This window comes from Gavia stellata, chromosome 3 (genome assembly GCF_030936135.1).
Source record: "Gavia stellata isolate bGavSte3 chromosome 3, bGavSte3.hap2, whole genome shotgun sequence".
Classification (NCBI taxonomy): Eukaryota; Metazoa; Chordata; class Aves; order Gaviiformes; family Gaviidae; genus Gavia; species Gavia stellata.
The window spans coordinates 9,257,972-9,280,310 of NC_082596.1; the positions used below are offsets into that span (position 1 = coordinate 9,257,972).

The 22,339-nt window shown below is 38.4% G+C and overlaps 1 protein-coding gene across 1 annotated transcript in view; it reads right to left on the reverse strand.

Annotated features, from left to right (window-relative positions):
* Nucleotides 1-7,879: 7,879 nt before the first annotated feature.
* Nucleotides 7,880-22,339, reverse strand: part of PHF20L1 (PHD finger protein 20 like 1) — a 56,978-nt gene continuing 42,518 nt past the window's right edge. The window contains exons 14-20 of the mRNA XM_009818793.2: nt 20,247-20,411; nt 19,682-19,863; nt 17,653-17,752; nt 15,234-15,429; nt 14,440-14,809; nt 10,845-11,007; nt 7,880-9,730 (exon numbers count right to left, since the gene is read on the reverse strand). Coding sequence (XP_009817095.2) covers nt 9,588-9,730; nt 10,845-11,007; nt 14,440-14,809; nt 15,234-15,429; nt 17,653-17,752; nt 19,682-19,863; nt 20,247-20,411 — 1,319 coding nt within the window. The 3' untranslated portion in view covers nt 7,880-9,587. The remainder of the gene's footprint in view (nt 9,731-10,844; nt 11,008-14,439; nt 14,810-15,233; nt 15,430-17,652; nt 17,753-19,681; nt 19,864-20,246; nt 20,412-22,339) is intronic.

Sequence of the window (22,339 nt, forward strand, 5' to 3'; positions counted from 1 at the left end):
GACTAAAAAGACCCAAGTTTCCTCAGCCTTTCCTCATAAGAAAGATGTTCCAGTCCCCTGATGATCTCACCCTCACTTATGCAAAGCTTGTTGGACAAATGGGCCCAGAAGAATTAGCTAAATAATAACAGAAGCACGTGTTGAGGCTGGACTTAGGCTGATTTCAGGAAAAAGTGCCAGCAGCACTCCTCTTTGTGATTCACAGGTACTAGGCAGTCTAGAAACTCTCCTACAGACCAAGACCGTGCTAACAGTGATTCAAGCAGCCTTCTGTGGAGGCTGTGAACCACTACAGTGCTACAGTGTTTGATGTATATATGGTAAATGTGATCTCAAACAGCAGTACAATCTTGCTTTAGCACCCCTAGCCTTTACAAAATGAGTGGGCTATACTTGGATTTGACTTTCAAGCAACCTGCTCTGGACTTGAGGAAAGTCAAGAGCAGAAAGATCAAACCAGGAAAAGGTGAAGAACATGTCCAGCATAGATGACAGACCAAAAAAGCCAATCTTCAAAGGCATAAAGAAAAATTCTGTAACAGCCCTGATTAAGATGACACAGAAAGAAAATTAACTTCTGGATTAGCATAGGATTTGCAGGGAAACATACATGCAGGTCAACAGAATCAGACTAAACAGAGACTAGCCAGCATTAGCACTAGGGGGGCTGAATTACAAAAGATTTAAAGTCTGAACATGACATATATTTTTGACTCAAGTATGCTTCAAGAGTCTCAGGTTTGTTTCTGCTCCCCACTGCAGCAGGGCAGCTACAGGAGAGCAACAGGAGACAGCCCAGCCCCGCGTCACGGGCTCTCCAGGGGCAGTGGGGTCGGTGCTTGCAGGCACAAGGATGTTTCCAAGCCACTGAAACACATACCCAGAGTGTGTGTGTTGGTGCGGGGGTGTGATATTGATTTAGTCCCATTTTCTGAAGTTAGTTAAAAATTTTCATTCAGGTTCCTTGCACAGCAAAGGGGGAGAGGAGCAAGCTCATTAAGGCAGCCACACACTCTCCTCCTTTATTCTTTGCTACCAAAGGTCATTACTAGCTGATAATGGAGTAAGGCAGACAGGAAACCAAGGAGGTTATCAAAGGGCTATTACTAACAGAAAGAAGCACAAATCTTCAATATCTACATAGTACTGATTCCCAAGATTACTTTTGTTTCCTTCAGAAACACCTAGAAAACAACCTCTGAACTATGCAAGTGGGAGGAACAGCCAAGTCTTAAAAGTCTCTTAAAAAACCAAGTGAGAGAGTGAGTTTCGGCAATTGGCATCACTTAAACCGCTTCTAGATGTGTGTCAAACCAGGATGGGCATCTCAGTACACGCAAGTTCAATGGGATGCAATAGCCCATGGAATAAAAAAACCCCACTAGTTTACAGACCAATATGCGCAATCCACATTCTTCAGAGAAAAAAAGGCACTTGTCATCTATGGCTGGTCAAATTCAAATTAAGAAAAGCCTCACTGCATAACCCTCAGTGAAGGGACAACTGAATTGACTTCTATTTTTAGCACCTGAGAAGAGATGGAAGAATATCTTAAATTAGCTCACCGAGGAGCAGAAAAGGTCCCTGTGACCAATACAGCCTTAAAACTAACATGTCTTCAAAATCGTTGCTCTAGTGCTGGAAATGAGGGTTTCTTTCGTTGTACTACTACAACAACCAAGCTACTCAATCTAGACTATAATTGTTGGGGGGAAGAAAAATGTCAGTGTGATGAAACATTAAAATCACAAACCTCAAGGGAGAAGCAGACCATTTATTCATTGTTCCAGTTTTGCATACACTTTCTGAGCAGAAAAGACAATTTGTGCAACTGCAATCTTTACATATCGAAAAGCCCAAAGGTAAATGATGCCTGTACATAGACACATAAACATCTATACCCACAGAAAAGTTGTTCTCACCCAAATAAAACTTGAGCCTGGGAAGTCAACCTTACTTAAAGAAACGAACTTAAGGGAGCCTCCTGAATGAGGCAGCAAATTGGAAGCAAAAATCTTAAGAACTGAAAACATGGTCAGATTATGCCCATATCAATTAGTTCATTTATTTTTAAATAATAAACTGCTTTTCTGTGTTAAATAGATCACCAATATTGGACAATCCTCTCCCACCTACAGAAAATCATAGACTCACACCATTTGTTAACAACTTATTACACTTACAGAGAACTATGTTTTACATTTGGTACACTTCTTCCCAAGCATGAGACATTTGTCTCAATCTTCTTCACATGATTTTGGCACAGATAGCAATAACAAGACCTTATGAAGCACTTACCATCTCTATCATCTCTGATTAAGTTTTAAAAAGTCCTCATGTAATGCAAAATTGAAAGATGACAAGGAAAAAAGCATAGCCCCACCAGATAATACAAGTTTCGGTCACTTCATACATGACACATTCTTTAGATTGAAAGAATGATGGGGAAGTTCCAGTAACTTCTATGCTAAACTTGGCTAGATCAGAAAAGCGGGCAGAGGACTTCAATGTTTTGTGTTACAATTTACCAGCTGGCCAAGTGCCTTTGGTGACAAAAGAACCTAACGAAGCCCATGTAAGAACACTTGAATTTGCCTTTGTCCCTGCAGAAATGAACCATTTCTAGGGCAAGTAAAATGGCTTTTTTCTTACTTACCCATTGGAGATAACAGAGTTTTCCCCTATCTAATAGTACCATAGTGATGCAAGGGAGAAAAATTTTTATTTTATTCTCATGACATCTGCGATGCAGATTGTGTTGAAACCCGAAGCAGAAGTCAGTTCTGCAACCCGCAGTGGCACGATGGATAGATTTGCACACTTAATCAATTCAATGTTTGACAATAGCAAGCTAATGCAGCGCGAAAAGCCACCGTCAGTCCCACAAGGACAGCCACAGGGTGCCAAACTTCTGGTGTTGGTAGGACAAAACTACTTTTCGTCTTTTCGATAACGTGGTACTTAACCTTCTTGGAACCGAAGGCAACAGCGTACAGCCCATGGAGGCAGAAAGCAAGTTCAGGGACAAACACAACTCCTTCTGCCACCCAACACAGCTGTGGAATTGAGTATGCCACCTGAGGTTGCAAAAGAAATGAATGAAAAAAGACAGATTAAACTCATGGAGCACAGATCCATCAGTGATTGCTAAAACTGATGGTCTTCATAAAGATTTTCGTAAAGGGAACCTCAGTTTACCAGAAGTGAAAGATGCATTAAGGGAAAGGCCAATTTGTACAGATCTTTTATAGTCAGTATGCTCCTACAGATGCTGACATCGTATTTCTACTGAAGATAAGACAGCGGACTGGCTAGATGTTTGGTCTGACTCAGGAAACCTCTTCTTTAATAAGTCTGCTAATTAGAAAAAGTGTTTCAGTGTATTACTCCAAGATCTGAATTTGGCCTTCTATCTATTTGAGAGACTGCGCCTTCAATAATGACTAAAATATCTGTTTCAGAATTAAAACTTTGAAATTTCTTGCATGTTTAAGATCATAGCTATTTTTGCTGTGAACAGAAAAATTTCTCTGTGTTAGTAACTCATTTAGGTTCTGTCTGATTTCATTCACCTGCCGCTTACCATTTCCGCCCTGGTCCACAGAACATCTAGGACAGGAACTTTCTTAGCATCATTTGCTCATTTCTTTCCCACTACAATAGTGTCCTGAACAATAGTTTGTAGGCAATACTAAAATATAAGAAATCACTAAAAGCAAACTGAAGGTTTTTTGTAGTGACGTCGTACAAAGGCACAAAACTAGAAACACCCCTCAGAAGGCAGATGTCTGCCCACAAGAAGAGATGCCATCAGTGTGAACGTGTTGTTGAAAGACATCGTCTTTCAAGAACCGAGTGCATTGCAAAACTCCAACCCTGAAATTGTTAAACACCAAGCAGTTCAGGAAGAGAAAAATCTTCTAATTACCTTGCCACACAATAAGTAATTCAGTACCGCAAATAATTTACTGACTGCATAATTTGCCTACAGGCTAAAATACAACTGAAGATTCCCTAAAGCTTTGCAATGTATACAAATAAATGAGTATTGATGACTGCATGTAACTTGTTGACTACAGGCTAAAAATGCAACTGAAGATTCCCTAATGCTTTAAAACGTCTGCAAGCACTCACTAGCTCGCCAAAACAAAAGGCCACTGAATGGGAGCCCAGGCATAACAATCTCAACAGACCTTTATTGTGAGTATTAGAATGCAGTCAACATTATTGCTATTATAAAAAACAAATCACAGAAGAAAGTATTTAGCTTCTTTCATGGAAGATTTAATAATAGTGCACTGCTGCCTCTCTCAGAGTGTGTAGTGACAATACACTGACGCACAGGCTACAGCTGAACGGAGGCGGCTCTGGCCAGTTTTGAAGAAAGGAAGGCTGCTGTTTGAAGTACGCAGCAATGGAACTAGCTTTAGTTATTCAATCCACAGAGTAAGGCTGGCTCATCTACCACATCCACACAGGCCCAGTGCGTATGGAAAGGGAAATTCATCCCTGAATGGTTTTTCACGCTAGTTCATTTTCTCCCTGGCGTCTCCAATTTTTTTATCTGAGTTGTTCAGGCTGGTGCAGAATGGCTGCCAAATGCACAATCTGCTCTGTGCAGTGTATTTTCACCATCATTACATACTTCGTATTTGTTTTCCACATATAAAACCAGATATACACACAGTGTATAATACTTATTGCTAAAGACAGACCCCCACTCCCAGTGTCCAGGAAATAACATAGTATAATAAAAACCATTACTGAAGTATTTCAAACATCCTCTGTAAAATGATCACCTAAAGCCATATGGACTCAGCACAAAGTGTCAGCTAATAAAATGCGACAACGGCAACGGGCATTTCAAAAGTGATTAAGCCTCTGACCTTAATAAGCACTCCAAAATTAAGGTGTGCGTACTGTAACAAGTCTAAGCAGTAGAGAGAAAACCTGCAGTTCCAGTGTTCTAAACTGACATGGCAAAGATGGGTCCCGTTTGCAAATGAATGGCATCATTGCATGCACCCCCCTTCACACATCAGCACCTCCATATAACTACTAACAGGGCAAGGTAGTCAAGATGGCCTGATTGCACACGTCTTGTTATGAAGCCCCTGTTTGCAGAATGCTTCCCACCCCCTACTTTTGTTGTTGATTTTTACATCAAGCTCCAGTTCAGTTCAGGACCTGTTTTGTGTCTTTCAAAGTTTCAGTGAAGAAAAATAGTTGCAGTTTCCCTCCAAACACAAAGGAAAAATGTTCTGGTTTGCAAGCATCAAAATACTTTTACAATTTTATTGTGAAGTTCAAGCGACTCCTTTACATCCCAACCTTCAGGTTGGTAAGGAGTGCTGGAGCCCAACAGTGCCAGAGGGGTTTTGCTGTAATACTCATTCAAGTCTAGTTAAGTTAGAAGCCAGATGGGAGTAGAGGGAGATCACCACTTGCACAAGATCAGAAGAGGCTCACTAAAGGAAGGCAGCAAAAACATCTGAGGATTTTGATCATGGTACACACACTCCAACCGTACACAGCTCATAGGACACACTGGAGGCTGAGGACAGAAGAACAGAGGAGAGCTTTCCCTACACTGCTTCCCACAGCAGCCAGGAAGAACTGGGCACAAGAACAGAGCAGTGAAACCCCCCAGGCATCACAGAAGAAGCTGGAGTGCAGAAAGCTGAAGAACAAAAGGAGAACCAGATGCAAGCTGCAGAACAAACAGACGAGGAGCACATGTAGAAGCTCAGACACAAAATTGAAGAGAGACAGGTGGATGTCAGCCATACAAGAGGACTGCACCCATGGAAGAACAGTTTCAATTCTTTGCCACCCAGGAAGTATGTGAAATCTATCAGAAAACTGCAACCTATCTTCTTCGACTATTTTAGAGAGGACAGCAGGCTTCTACCACTGTAAATTACTCCACAGCTGAACAGAGATCTATGCATCTAAGGCCAAAATATCCAAAATATGGGCGCTACTCAACCTATAGCTACCCACGAAAAGGGTTAGCAGGAAGCATCTTCCAACCCACTCCCTGCCATATGACTTGAAGTACCTCCATTTTGCAACTGAAACATAGGCAGCCCCAGCATGCGGTATCTGATCATGTCACCAAGACCACATTTCATTTATGACTGCAATACTGGTGTTGTACGGCCATTGCTGCAAATGAAAACGCAGCATTCCTGATGTAGACACCTACGGTATGGTCGCAGGAAGGAGAAGGCTTTGAAATGAATCACCCTGATACCTCCATGAAAAAAACAAGCCTCAGACAAAAAGCTGGGCATTTAAAGGCTCCACAAGTTTGCCACTTAGCCCTGTGAAATCACAAGAGGCTTCTGTACAATGGCATTTCCCTTTTGTTTATTACTATTAAGAGCTTCTATTAAAGAAAGCTGCAAATGTAAAAATTCTACCTTTCTGTGCACTTGTATCAAAAACAGTCCTTACATCGCCATATACTGTTTCTTCCCCAGAGAGGGTCTGCTTCCTTCATCATACTGCACAAATAATCGCAATTCATGCCCCAATAAATGATGTTGCAAATAGACCGCGTGTAGATCCCTGGCTTATTTACAGAGGAAGCAGGAAGACAGATGGAAAATGATGCCTACAGGATAAAGATTTTCTCAATAAGGCCAACTAGAAGAAATACTGGTATGAGCCAGACCACATTGGGCTTGACTGGCACACGAGCAAAGCAATCAACTGTAGGTTACATTCTGTGCAAACCACTTAGCATTTTTATGGCACTTGACTTGTGTTTAAAGAAAAAACTTCAAAAGCATCCCAAACCCTTGAATACTTGAGAAACTGGGGCCAAAACTAATGTTCACATGTTACAGACTAACATCACAATTTGAGAAAGCAAACTCAGACAAGTTTGTGAAGCATTCAAGCAATACACAATGTATCACAGCACTGTCCGTAAGGACACTGAGATTGTATTTCTTAGAAGATATGAACGCTTGCAGCAATTTTTATAATACACGACTACACAAGAAATGAAGATAAAAAAATATTGAACAGATTATTTGCTTTTGTAAGCTCAGTCCATCCTGAATAAGGCGGGATCCTGAGGGATAAAATTTACTCATTTAAATTTAAAGACCATTACATATACAAACAGAAGACAAGTTAAAGCTGCAAGTGCAACTTTGACCTTACGATTTCCTTTTCAGGATACCATTCCTCCATCTCTGCACTAAGAATGAATCCTCCCTTCTCCCACCTGGTATCTCTCAGTCCACCTCCACCTTCAGTAACATTTACAATTATATTATATCACACGCATGCACACACATTGCATAATATTGCTACAGTGTATGCTGTATAAATTATGTAAATACATTCCACTTTGTTTCAAAGTAATTCATCTGGATTTACACTTCTCTTATACAGTACACACAGTACCACATTCAAGGATATGCAGCAAGTGAATAATATCTAAAAAAGTCTCACATATCCAAAAGCAAGTAGGTCACTCAACTACTCATACTGTTTGAAGCCATTTTTTAAGCATCCAACTATATAAACAGAGTATTTTTATTAACAGTTGCTATAAAAATGTCAAGAACTCCTTAGCTCTTGTGTTCTTCCTGCATTACGAAGTTGCCATCATGATTCCATAATTAACTTCTATGTTACCATGCAGCTCTAATGTCTCCTATAAGCTTGATGTGGCAAGACTTTTTAAATAGCAACCACTCTGTAATAGGGGTTTACATTTTGCTTTGGACATCAACAGTGATAACTCACTTCAGACATGATAGACAGACAGGAAATGTCAGGGTAGGTTTATTTGAGCAATGAACCAGTCATGTTGCTTGCTTTCTCAATAATGGTTTTATCATGAAAGTTCAATGCACTGTTTGCAAAGTCTTTCCTGGATAATCCATCTTTGGCACGTTTTTCAATTTTATGCATCCTCAAAAGGCATTCAAAGATATTTTTGATTTTTGATGGTCTGTACATTATAACAATCACTTCTTTTTTACATTTGTATGTAGATCAGGAAGAAAAGTGGAAAATGTAGAGTATGCAGAATAGTTTTAATAAACAGTTTTACATACAGTACCTTACATATAGAACAGTGTGTTTGCAAATTTAAATAATTTTTGAATGTACAGTGGCTTGTACTCTTATCAAAAGGTAAATTCAAGTTTACTGTCTATCGGTTCTAAAATGCATTTATACAGATAACTAGAACTGATAAACAGACGTGAGGCATAAAATGTTCAAGTATCTTAATGTCATCAGTTAAATAGCCTCCTTTTAACAGTCATATTTTACAAATTTCAAAACCTGTACATACATTATTTTCAATTTTAGAAACTGCTTGTTAAAAGGTAACATTTCATGTTAACCACCAGTTCTTATAGTCTATTGTAATAAAACTAGACATGTGTAGATATAAATGTATATAGTATGTATATATGTACATGTGTATCTATACACATATACATACACATACAAATATGTATGTAGCACTGGGTACAGTGGCAACTTATAAGCACAGGAAAAGTCCTGGGCTCAAAATCCAGCAAGAGCTAACAGAGCAAGTAGGTTGCCTTTGGTTTCATGACATTTCATTCACTGAAGCTGAAAGATTTCATAAAAACATTTTGGATAATGTATTTTGTGATATTTATTCTAGTGGTTTAGTATATTCACAGCCACAGACAGTTTTGCTGCTCTTGTCATTCCTCATCCCAGCTGAGGATGGTAGTTTCAGAGGGCCAACACCAGAACAGAGCTACCCAGGACAAAAATTGTACCTTGAATCCTGAATACTGCAATAGAACATAAAAAAATATAAACTAGATACAATTTTGGATGGATTGCTGGCACCAAGTAGGACTTTGGAAAAAACCTTCATTAAGTCATAATCAAACTCTCATCCCAGTGGTTTTAATATTATTTGGCACATCTGACCACCACTATTTGCCACTTAGGTTTTAAAGGAGTCTAAGGGTGCTGTAATAAGGACTTCTATTTAAAAATATACTTTAAAAAGGAGACCATGATAAGTAATTTCTTTAAAAAAAAAAATCAAAGCTAGCGTGTTCATTTTCTTGAACATTCATGAGAGAAGGAAATAATCTAAAAACTTTCCTTGTAGAGAGGATACAGATCTCTCTGTGTCTATCATCACTACCAAGATAAGAGGAATTTATCAAAAAGGCAGTTCCCAAGAATTTTTAGTCAGCTAAAATCTGCTAATTTAGATTTTTTTGCCAAAGGTTCCAAAATAGTAGCATTGTTCTTCACAGAGTTTTTGTTTGTTCAACTTTCTTATACACGGGGATTTTCTTGTTTATCATGTTAAAATCATGTCAACATTTCTCAGTATGTAATATATTACATTTTGAGGGTTGGACATTGAATATTCAGATTTTCAGTATAACAGATTCCTTACTCTAGATTTCCTCTCCTCTCTCTAACGCTTCAGGCTATTAATGTAATCAGCAAAGAACCAGATAAATGCTCAGCTTTTTGCTGTCTTCCTGTCAGTCTTGTGGCTAAGTAAGAAAATTCACTGTAAAGAACCTATTTTTACTTTTTTATTCTTCCTTTTGTCATACAGAGCAAAGCGTTGCTATTTGCTGTACTTTCCCCATGTCAATCAAGAGCTGTTTGATACGTCGCTTGAGCTGAGGCAATCTTGCCAGAGGATCTGGTGGTTCCAGTTCTCCAGTGAAATCAAGCCAGCTTTCTAAAACTATAGAAGGAAAAGGAAGAAGTTGATTAGAATAAGTCTTCAAGAAACAGTTTTCATAAAAATTAAACTCTTCTTTCTTACTCTGTCTTTTATAAGGAGGGAAAATATACTGAGGCTGTGATCTTTGTTTAACAGAAGAAATTTTTATTAGGGGAAAAACCAACTAATTCTGTGTTTCACTCAAAGAATCCAAACACGTCTTCTGATTTGATTGTTACTATAAAAAGGTACCTGGGAGCAAATTATACCCATAGCTAACAGTTTACCATTTACACACATAAAAGAAACCTCAGTTCACAATCTTCTAGCTATGACAGCTCTGCAACAGATAATGCAATCCTTAAATGCAAGGCTTGCTTCTGTCACTTTAACTGGCTCCTGTTTACAAGGTCCAGATTACAGAATGGTTTTCCAATCTTCAACAAATGTTCTCAAGGAGTTTCTATGCTTGTAGAGACAGAGAAAGGAAAAGGTCAACCCTGTTAGCCTAGAAATACTGCCTAGTACAAGCAGGAATATTGAAAGTAAAACTGCAAATAGGAATTAGACAACTTTATTTGTTAAAAGATAATTAAGGACTCCTATGACTAGGCTACAAGCTCCCCTTACTGGCTAGTAAACTTATGAGCTGTAGTATTTACTCCTACACTATAATTTCATTCAAGTTTACTCAGGAAGCCTGGTTTGTCTTCCTGAAACCAGTTACTTACTAATATATAGCAAACCAAATTTGAAGGCAGAATGAACACATCTGGTTTTTTCCTAAATATTGCCAATTACCAGAACAATCAGGCCAAAAACACTCCAGGCTTAGAAAAATCTATCAACTTTATCATCCATATCTGGACAAAGACTAGACAAGTTACCTAAGCTTTCTTTCAGAAGTCTGCCTAATATCACAATCTTGAGCTAAATTTTCAGGGGTCCTGAGTGCCTAAGCTACTTTATTGGGCACTCAAAACTTGTGGAAGGGGGTGGGGGTTATAATTTTGGGTACCCAAATTTGAATACAATACTTAAAAATCCATCCTCAGTGCCTCAGATAACCTTCAACAAGGTGGCAATGAAAGATACTGTTACAGGTGTATTAACAAGAATCTGGCAATGCAGTTACCATCAACTTCTTTTTCAATCAGGTCCATTCTGCTGGTGACTTCATTCTGTACATTCTCTATATGCGTAAGGAGATTTAGCTGCCATTGAAGATGTGTGTCCACTTGTTCTTCCGTGCCTTTTCTTTCATTACAAACAAACACAGTGTTTCCTTCAGCAGAATTCTTCTTCATAGGAGCAACAGAAAGAAAAAGATTGCCATTTAAGAGGGTTTTTTTGTTTTAATTTCTGGTGTTGAATTCAACACTTGAGTCACATGATAAACTATGCTGGTTTAGAATTGTACTTCTATCTACTTGACAAAAAACATACTCAAAAAAGCCATGTACCGTGACACATCAATAGACTAAACTAAACAAAATGCAAATTCCATACAAATGAGCATGTATAGCACTGGGGGAGTGAGGCAAGAGGTAAAGTTTACCAGCTCAAGCACTTTGTTTAATGCAGTAAGACAGACTGCATTTTTCTGCCCTTTTTACATAAGTCGTGACTTAAATCACGAAGTGCTGAACTGCATCAGTCTACCATCACCAAAAACATGCAAAACCCTAAGGTTTGTTTCAACTTTAGCCAGGGAATGAAGGAAAACTCCCTAAAATGCAGTAATATCCAAGATGTCAAAAGTCACTATTTTGCACAAATAAGCTGGCCATCCTATTTGTTGATTAAGACAAAAGACTTCTCTTCCTACCATTGCTATGGTCCCAGGTAGCTTGCAAACACAAGTCTGGGACAGAATTGAACATGTTTGAGGATAGTTACAAGGGCAGTAACAGGCAGAATTAGACAAACATAGTATCTAAGAAAGATTGACTTCTTTGAAATAATTAGTATCTTCATAGCAAGTCAGAGATAATACACAAGTTCCTCATCTTTCTCTATCTGAAATTTCAGCTAATGGAAATGACTAAAGGTAGTATACAGGATTTAATAAGTTAAAATGTTCAGCATCTCCATTAATTAGCAGGATTCACAGTTTCCATTTTATACCCACTATGACTTCATGTCTGATGAAGTTCTTTTAGCTATTGATGATTCTATTTTAGGGACTAGAATGCTGGATATGTGTGCTCACACAGTGTCAGTTCACGGCAAATGCCAGAGCAAGGAGTGAATTTTATTGTATTAGTACACTTCTCTGATGAAGTGCACAGCTGGGTTTTTTCCACGTCACATAACACCATCATTTTTTTCTTAAAGTATTTCTTCCACCAGTCAAGAATGGGAAGAGTGAGAAGAGAGGGGAAGAAGAAAATAAGGACTGATGGATTTTACATTACTTCTTAAGCAAAAAAACCCCAAACCCTTTCTTTTAAAGACTTAAAATGAATTAAAAAAACAAATCAAACTTGGACCGACCTGCTGGCAGCTTTATGAGCGAGACCTGGAGGACAAGTATTGTTAATATTCACAATAGTCATTAAAGGAGTTAAAGTTATTTATAAAAAATAGATTTTAAAAGTCATAAAAGCCTCTAAACTCTCAAACCTTTTGGATAAAATCTTTCTTCTCTCAAGACACCAGGTCTGCCTCCACAGTGTTTTCACTATTCAAACTGTTATTAATCTTATAAAGGATATTTCCAAGGTAAGTACAAAATGCCCTATTTCTTACAATTTTCAGACCCTCTCTAAAACCAAGAGAGAAAGACACCATTTCTCCCTTGCTGTATGAGTACCCAAGTCCATAATTCTAAAACCAAGATCATCTGCTAGGTGAATCTTTTAGATGCCCACTGCAGTAAGTTAGAGAAAATCTTAAAGCTAAGTAACTTAACATCTAAATAAAGAGTAAAATATTTTTCTTCCTTTTAATGACCTCTGTATTTATTCAAATGGCTAGTAAGTGAGCCTTAAAAAAAAAAAACCCACAGGATCAAACAGGTCCTCCTCTAACCTAAGAGATCAATGCAGGGAATCAGGGATTGGTAGGGGGGGTAGTAAGAGAAGCAGAGTACAGGATCCAGCTTGTGGAGAAGAAATAAATGGGAGGTTCAGGCAGGGAAGGCTCACACTTTCAGAAGCAAGAACAAGGAAACTAAATACAATTTTAAAGATGATGCAGAGTCCAAAAAGGGACTTGATAATAGTCAATCTGAACACTGTTTATAAGAGAAAAGAAGATACGTAACAGAACTGTAGATTAGGATAAGACAAAACAGTATGGAAAACCAGAATATTCAAGGCTCTGCAGGATGCTAGAAGGGAGAATACAAAGCCCCAACCAAAACTTTGACAAGGACAGGTGAAGAAGACATCTTACAGAGAAGTCAGTTCATGTAAAAATGGCACTTCAGTGTCAGTGTCATCATGGTTTTAAGGTAAGAACGAACATGTTCATGGAGAAACCAAGGAGAGCTTTTCAATGCATATATTAAGTCTAGACAGAAAGCCTTATTTCAGATATCAAGGCTGACTACTGACAACAAGGTGAACTAAGGTGTCCCAAAGGAAAGAGTACTCTGACACTGCCCCAAACAGATCTCTTCCTGGTTTAAAACAGACAGCACCCAGCTTTTTAGATACATGCTTTAGTCTCTGAAGGGAACAGTAGTTTTGTTTCACTGCTCTTTTAATTCTAAATGTATTTATACTATTTACAATGGCAATTTAAGCTACTGTTGGAAGGAAAGTGTATTTCACACTGCTGCATGTCTCCTTACTACACAAATGGAATATAATCATGCAATTTAGCATACAGTTACTTCTAACTAGAATGAGCCAAACTTTTCCATTCAGACTATATCGCTTACATGCCACATTTAAAACTAAAATTAAAAGAAAAAAAAGACATATCTTACTCATTTCTTCCACACCAGAAACTGTACTTCAAAAGGGGGATGAGTTGGGCGATTTATTCTCACAGTTGGTATTGTAGAAAACAGAAAGGTTTGTTTCATTTTGTTTTATGCTTAAAGAGAACTCTTCACTAAAGCCAGATTAACAAGTTTCAGAGCTTTTCCACAAAGTAATGGATTCAAACCATTAATACCAAAAATGAGAGCGCTGTTTAAATAGCCAAATATAATCCTGACTAAAAACCTGTGAAACATTTAATTAGAAGAAATATGCAATATAAAACACTCAAAAGAAGTTGCGCACGAGATGACATTCGTTGGTCGGTAAATCATTACTTGTGGACAGAATTCTAGTGTTGCTATTAAAAGAAGAATACAGTACAATAACAAACACTATTACAAATCTCAGTTTAACAAACAATAACGAAAAACCACATGTAGAAAACAACTGAGAGAAAAAAGGAAATTTGTCTCATTTTCCTCACCTCACAAAAAACACTTAAGTTCTGTTTCAAGACCCTGCATTTCCCCCCACCCCCGAAACACTGTATTGAGCATAAACCGTTTTAGCACAGGCAATACTTTGCATTTCATTCACCAGCTGAAATGGGTATACTTCACCTGAAACTATTTCAGTGATCCAACTTCGCTTCTAGTGATTTCTGCTGACTTTTTTTAATAGAGTATGTTGACTTAGAACAATGAACACTTCTAAATACTTGTATGCGTTTGAATTTTGTCAGATTGAACATATTTTTTCAACTAAGAAACTTCCCAGATGAAGAATGATACCTACCTGCTCATTCATGCCATCATCTTTAAAAGAATATTGTAAACAGTTTTTATTCTCTGTGTGAAATTCCTGATCCTCCTCAAAACTACTTGTGTCTTCATCATCTGAGCTCATAGGGTCAGTGACTGCTTTGCAGTCTTGACCAAAACTCTGTGGTTTTTGATAACTGTGCTCACTTGTGATGTATGTTTCTTCCATCTTCTGGGGTATACTGGGCGGCTCTTTATGGTTTTGACTGTGACACGTCCTTTCAGTTGGATTAACGGCATCCGGCAAAGTCACTAATTTTTTCTCTACCCCAACAGTTATTTGTTCTTGTTCTTTTCGCATCCCTGAATAAGCCCAGAGATGAAGGTCTGGGTGATGCTTATTTCTGCAACGAAGGGGAGAAGAAAAAGCAAGTTATAAAGAATACCACTTACAGCACTGAACGATTAAGCATCCACTTCTGCTAGATCACCGCTATTGATAAATACCATTATCAGATATGTAAGTATTCCTAGGTCACTTATCAATTTAGGATAAATCCAGAATGCCCATCTAACACAAAACTGACTATAAAAAAAAAAATCACCAATAATCCCAATATACCAGATCCACTCAAGTGCTGAAGACTTAACTCCCACTGAAACTGAGGGTACTCTACATCTTGCACTGGAATTATTTAAACCGTTACACAAGAAATTACTTTAATATTATAATAATAATAAAAAAAAAAAAAAATGCATATGGAATAATGGTAGTCTCTGCTACCTAAATACATAAAGATGGAGAATAAACCCTGGACTGATACTTACTTTAATATCCCAATCTTCAACTGCAATCCATGCAATATTTCAGTTACACCATATACATCTGCCAGTAGGTGATGCGTTGACACAATCTTTTTGGCATTAAGATGAGAGTAGTTTTCTTTCAAAAATGATAATCCACACATGTGACCATTGTTTAGCCAGTCTTTATCATAAAGATATTTGGCACTCCACCTCTGACCTGGGGTAAGCAATAAACAAATTGAGGGCCATCTAAAGCCACAACAGAATTGTATTTAAAACTAGAGTGCTATAATTATATACTGTACTCTCCTAAACGTCTCCTAACATCCATGAAAGAATGATTCAAGATCTTGCTATTAGTATATTAAAATTTAGTTTTCATGGATTAAGAGGAAACTCTTAACACTTATGAAAACCAAAATAAACCTGAAATCTCAAAACCTCTCTAAATGGCATTTGAAATGAAAATCTAATCAACTTTGCAATCAAAGTACAGGACATCAAGAACTGTGCTATTATCAATCAAACTGCAAAAAAAAATGTTTAAATTGGCATTTTATTTATCTAACTACTGCAGCTTACTTTCAAAAAAAAAAAAGAGAAAACCTAAGTTACCAAGAAAAATGCTAGAGAGTGGATTTTATATGGACATATCCAAAACACCTAATTTGCTTCTAAAAGACAAATATTTTGCGTCAATACTGAAGTCAGTATCTATTTATTAGAAGCCAGGAAAAGGCTGTGAAAAGCATGAAAAGCAGACATCTTCAGGTTATCTGACAGCAGAGTTCTTACACTCTCTGTTGAGGTACCTTTTACCAGACACTACTAGACAAGATATTGATGTAAGTGGGCCCTAGGTCTCCCATGCTATGGCAACATCTACAATCTTAACCCAACAGGCATGAACACGTATTTAGCTAATGCTTCTGTAGCAACTTATTAACTATTTAGATGAAGGAAAAAAAAAAAAAAAAAAAGAAAAACCCCCAAAAAACAGAACTAGAAATGTATAATGCTAATTATTCCAATATTATTGTTTACAGTGAGGACCCCAGACAAACAGACTGACTAAGACCGCAATATCTTACACTCAATTTCATATCAGACTATCATCATATACAGAACAAAGAATGGGTTGATGGAAGCCCTTCATACCTTTCAGGAGAATACCCTGTCTATCTCCTTTCTGCCCATTATCCCAATACACTTTAAAATACTGACATTGTGAATGACCTTTTTCTCCTGACATAGAAAGAAAAGAAGTAATGGTTAGGAAGGGAGAGAAGATAAAAATTAGGGACGCAGTCTCTGCATAGCAGGGGATAACGAAGTACCTAGTACAGTGCAGGGAAAGAACACAAGACAAATTAGTTGGCTTTAGTAAGAAAAAGTTGACTGCTCAAAGAGTATACCACACAGAACTATCAAACAAGACTCCATACCATCAAGTTAGAATCAGATTGGGGCAAATGGAAAAAAAGGCACATCTTTCCAGCTCTGTTTTCCTACATTTTCTTCTCAAAAATAACTAATAAAACCTGTGCTATTTTATACCTCTGCAAACAGTTCTCAGATTTCGTATCTTAAATTCAGAATGAAAGTAAATTTGAGGGTGTAGTCTCATTGCCCTTTTGAAACAGCTGGACTGTTGGATATTTCACCAGAAGACATGTATATGTGTTTGTATCAATTGTCAGGAAAAATACTAAAAACTTTTTCCAAATCATATTGTTTTTCTCAAAATAACTGTGAAGAAAAATGGGTTTACGGACAGAATAATTTTTAAATCAACACCTTCGTAATCAAATGTATTCAGTTTAAAAGTTAATAGACTTTTCCTAATTCTTACAATTTCAAACTTATCCTAACAATCTTAAGTTCAATATGTGCTGTTTGTACACCATTGTTTACCATTAAAAGTGCTAGATTTTTTCATATTTTACATATTCAGCTGCACACCTTTATTTACACAATTCTGGACAAATGCAAACATTATAAAATTGCAATTAATATGAAATTACATCCACAGCTTATTTGAGCGCACAGTGGTAATGAGTCCTTTTTCTCTAAAAAAATATTTAAATGAACAGATGTGATTCCAAGTACAGGAAAAACAGATCGCTGAACAAGAATGATTTGTTTAGAAAGACTTTTCAGACTACAACGACAGGAAAAAGCGCTAAGGTTTGGGGGGAATTAAGTTTCAACAACTAAAGTGATGGTAATTAAGATCACGAATAAGATTTAGCGTAGCTGAACAAGATGTTACTAACAGAAAACTAAGCTTCTGCTCAGAGCCAAACTTCGAATCACTTGCCCCAAAGAAGTATAACAGATAACAGAAAACAGACAAAGCTTTAACAATTTAAGCAATGCATAACATCTCTGCTTAAAATTCCTAAGCAGACAGCTGCAGATAAAGGTGGTTTACCCGTACCTGGTGGATCTCTGCAGATATAACAGATGTACTGCTCTGGAATGCTGTCCTCTAACAGTCCCATGCATACACTGTGCTGCCAACACAAGCACTCTTCACACTGACATCAGAAAAAAACAAAAGCAAAAACTAAAACCGAGATAAGTAGACTCAAAAATCAGAAGCTATTTCTTGTATCGTCAATATGCAGAGAACAGCAGTTTAACTTAAATAGCTGGTTTGAGTAAGATTATTTTAGTTGGGCAATTTGTGTTCGGGTAGGCAAAGACATCAAGCTAAAAAAGAACTCTAGTTCTGAAAGTTACCTCAACCACAAATTCCAGACTGGAAAAAAAAAAAAGAAATTGAAGATGTAATATTTAATAATACTTTATTACAACATTCAGTATTTTAGCACCTAAATATTTAGCAGTGAAACATAAAACAGGAGTATAATATTACAGTAAAGTAGAAAGATAATGTAATACATTACAGCATAACAGTGAAAAGTAGAAAACTCTTCAGTTTAATTATTTATATTTACAAAGCATCTCTCCAGTGCGCTAGAAAGATGTGTTTTTAATATCGCACCAATGGAAAATCTAAAAGAAAAAGAAAATGAAGAGAAAATGAAAGAGGAGAAACAAGAGAATAGGAGAGCAAAATAGAAGTGGTAAGACATGAGGGCCTAGAAACAGCAAACTGTTTGCTCTCAGTGAGACAAGGCGTGAAGAGGAAAAAAATCAGGCTGTCATTGGACTTTAGAAACGGGCAGGAATCTACCACTTAAAAATACATTTCCCTTTCTCAGCTCAGCATTTGCCTGTGTTCTAAATATCTGCTGGTTTACTACTGGAAGTCTTTCCTCTTTGCTTTGACAGGCTTTTGAGCATCAACCTATTCAAAACACTGAAATCACCTTTCCTCTTGTCATACCACTATGGCTACAATTTCCTCTCCTCTCTCCAAAGATTCCTACACCAGTCCATTTTTCCACACTATTACCATAGCTGAACTCCTGCTTAGTTCCTCCAAGACAGCGTTTCAGTAATGTGTTCCCAGGGACAGTCTTTGTGTCCTTCATTTTCAGATCTTTCTGTCATTTCCAAAAGACTTTAAGTCCATTAACACAGGACAGTCATACTTGCTTCCTTCAAGTCTCAACCAAAAAGGCTCTGTAATTTCAACAGAAACTGTACCACATTAATAGTTGAATACAAACCTGTTTTTTGAGTGGGGGGAAAAAACCACAGGAAGTTCATGGCTTTTTTAAAGTTATTGACAACTGAGTTCTTCCTCACTGTTGCTTGCATCTGATCTAATCGCTATATTACAAATTCCTTGAGACAAAGACGTTAAATTATTCATTACTAGATGGGAAATGCTCCCCTCTTTGGAGTAGAAACAAATAAGCAGCAGTAGTTACAATCCATCAGCACCTGAATGCTGTGCAGACACTGTATACTCTTCTTCCCTTTTTTCTATACCAAGTAAAATTTGAATTCTTCGCAGTTCCTAAAACCAGCTAGTGATTTCTAGTTTGAGAACTGCTATTCTAAAGATGAAGCACACACATCACACACACGCACATCACAGTTACTGATGATATTAATGTCTGTATAGTAGAGATCTTGAATACAGCTGAGGTACATTTACAGTGAGCAGAGTGGTATCTACAATCGGTAGTGCAAAGCACAAGGGCCAGACCAGAATGGCTAGTATAATCGGGATGGTCTGTGGACAGAAGTGATGATTTGTGTGCGGGAAAGGATACTTTATTCCAAATTTATCAACTGGCTATAAAGAAAAAGGTTACCTTTCCTTACAATCCTGTTCTACATATCGATTTGTTAGAGAAACCCCATCTTCGAGTAATAGTTCTGCATACACCGAACAGACTCATGCCAAGTGCAGAATGTAGAAATATTTTGTTATTGTTCACTCCTTTTACAGCTCTCTACATAACTTTCGTCTCCAACACATCAAAAGGGCACCTTCACAAGCAAGAAATTCACATGGAAAAATATATCCCTCCCCCAAATTTCTTTACCTGAATCATAAAGCCATTTTCTTCATCCAGTTCACAAATGCATCTAACAATTTCATTGAGAGCATCATCTTCATCCTGAGACTCTTCAAAGTTAGTTGAATCAAAGTCCTGATTGTATTCATCACCACTAAGTAACAAACTCTCTGTAGAGGAATCATCCAAGAACTCCACATCTGAAAGGTCTAGTAAAAATAAATATATGTGAAATTGTGTGTGCAGAGATGCAATACTTTACAGAAATACAGGCAGTTTTGGCAGTTAAAAACCTTAACCTGCATATAGCAAAAAATTGCCAAACACTGCTGGTATATTAGATTTCTAGACGGATTCTGCAAAATGCCTTTAATGCAATCTCCTCAGAAGCAGAGTAGTAACACTTAACCAAAGCAAGTACAATGCAGAACAGCTTGATGAGTGTAAGCATTTTGATTTAAATAGATGAAGTATAAATCAGTCACCATATTTATAGCTACAATCCCAAACACAAACCAAATTATTTCCTTTAAAATTCTCTTTCTTAAAGAATTAAACCTACAAACTGAAAGTTGCTGTTCAGCCAACCTACTTTCTCCACTAAGGTCAACAGACAAGATAGCTCTTGGATACTGGTATGATGTATTCTTCTCTGAGAACATGCTGCGCAAAGTCAGAGAGCTCCCCGAGGACCGTGTTAATGGAGAGGAGCACCTGTCTAAGAATTCAACAGAACTATCTTCATAATCTGAATAATCTGAAAAGTAAAAAAAAAAAAAGTCACTGTTACAAAAGTAAAGAAAAGTTTATGACAAATGCAAAAAAATTAAATATTTAAGTATACCGCAATATTATGTTCAGAAGTAAAGAATATCAACATTGAGGTATTAGTATGAGGAAACTGTAAATACAAAATGACAAAAGCTCTTCATAGCATACTTTATAAAAAAAAACTCCAGTAAGAAACATAACGAAGATTAATAGCTAAGAGAAGCATTACCCATTTAACTCCCCCCCATCTCTGAATGCACAGAGGAATAATTTTACCTAGAACATCATACAGTCTTCTTTTTCCACAATTCACCCTGTACTACCTGCTAGCCTTAGAGATGCTGCTGGTAGCTCTCTCTTTTTGCCTTAGGTCTGTTTGTAGCGCTATCAATGTTGCTACCTAGAAGTAACTGCAGACTGTCCTGTCAGGTTAAGTGATAAAAGCTTGTCTGCCCACCTGCAGAGAAGCACAGGGAGTCCAAAGAAAACCCTCCTGGGCTGCTCCCAGGCCCATTCCAGGAGCCATTAGCCATTGATGGCTCCTGGGATGAGCCAGGGAACATCCCAGCAAGGTATATGCACATGCCCAGAGGAGCATGATGAGGAGGCAAGCAACAAACACACCCTGCCCAGGCCCCTCCCAGGGCTGTCTCAGCAGTGCCATCATCCCCATTATGCAGACATGAAACCCATCACGGTGTCTTACCCAGAGCAGCTCTCTGGATCACCTTTTGGACTAGGGGGGGGTTGCAGCCCACAGGTGGGGCACACTATGGGATGCAGGGGAAAATCATTTTGGGATTGCACAAGACTTATAGAATGTTTAAGGAAGAAACCAGAAGTGGGGAAAATGGATGGACCCAAGTGATTTGGGGAGGAACAAGCGTGGGGAAAACAGAGGAATAAGGGGATAAAAAGAACCAGTCATGCATAAATAGTTTGCTGGTCGGTACACTTATCTGGCCATGTCCTGCATCTGATCAGTACAGTCCATCCTATCTGTGCTGGCAGATGTGGCGGAGTCTCCCTCCTTGGAGATACTCAAAAGTTGCCTCAACATAGTCCTGGGCAACTGGCTCTAGGTGGCCCTGCTTGGGTGGGGGGGTTAGACCAGAGGACCTCCAGAAGTCCCTCCCAACCTCAACCATTCTGTGATTCTTATTAAACCCCCTTTCTAACTCTTACCCAGGTGAGAGGCTCTCTATTCAGTGTGCAGGTGTGTGTATGGGGCTCTGAGTGCCAGCAAATGGAGTCAGACCATGGGTCGAAGGGCTCATGCATCTGTGGTGCCAGCACCTGGAGAGACTGGATAAGTGACTGAAATGCCATCCACTTGCAAGGGATCTCCGGTCACAGAGGCCCATGAGTTCATGCTGCAGCACCTGGAACCAGTGTGAGTGTCTGTTAGCAGAGATCAAGCTGGACCAGCTGGTGAGCAGATGAAGTGGCCTGGGAGCAAGGGGTGAGTGGGTCTGCAAGGGCCAGCTCTGAGTGTGAGTGCCTCTCTAAGGCTGAGAGCCAAGGGGGGTGCTATGGGGATCTGGGGAGTCTTGGCCAACTCTGGTAGTATGCAAGCATGCACATGAGTGAGATGGCCTGTACTGAAGTGGGGCTGCGGCCCTGGGGGCTCGTGTCTCCAGGTGCCTGCAACTGGAACAACTGGGATCCAGAGGCAGCTACTAGGGAGACAGTGTCTGAGCCCAGCTGCTGGAGGGATCCAGACTGTACATATATATCTGCATATTCTCGCTAGTGGACCCCCATCCTGCTTACCCAGAGAGGTGAGCAGGATAAGGCTGTTAGCACACGCACACAAGCACAGACAGCACCATGTGCTTGTGCCTACTGGTAATACAGCCGTATTGACATTTATATTGATATCAGATTGATATATTTTCCTCTAACACACAGTTT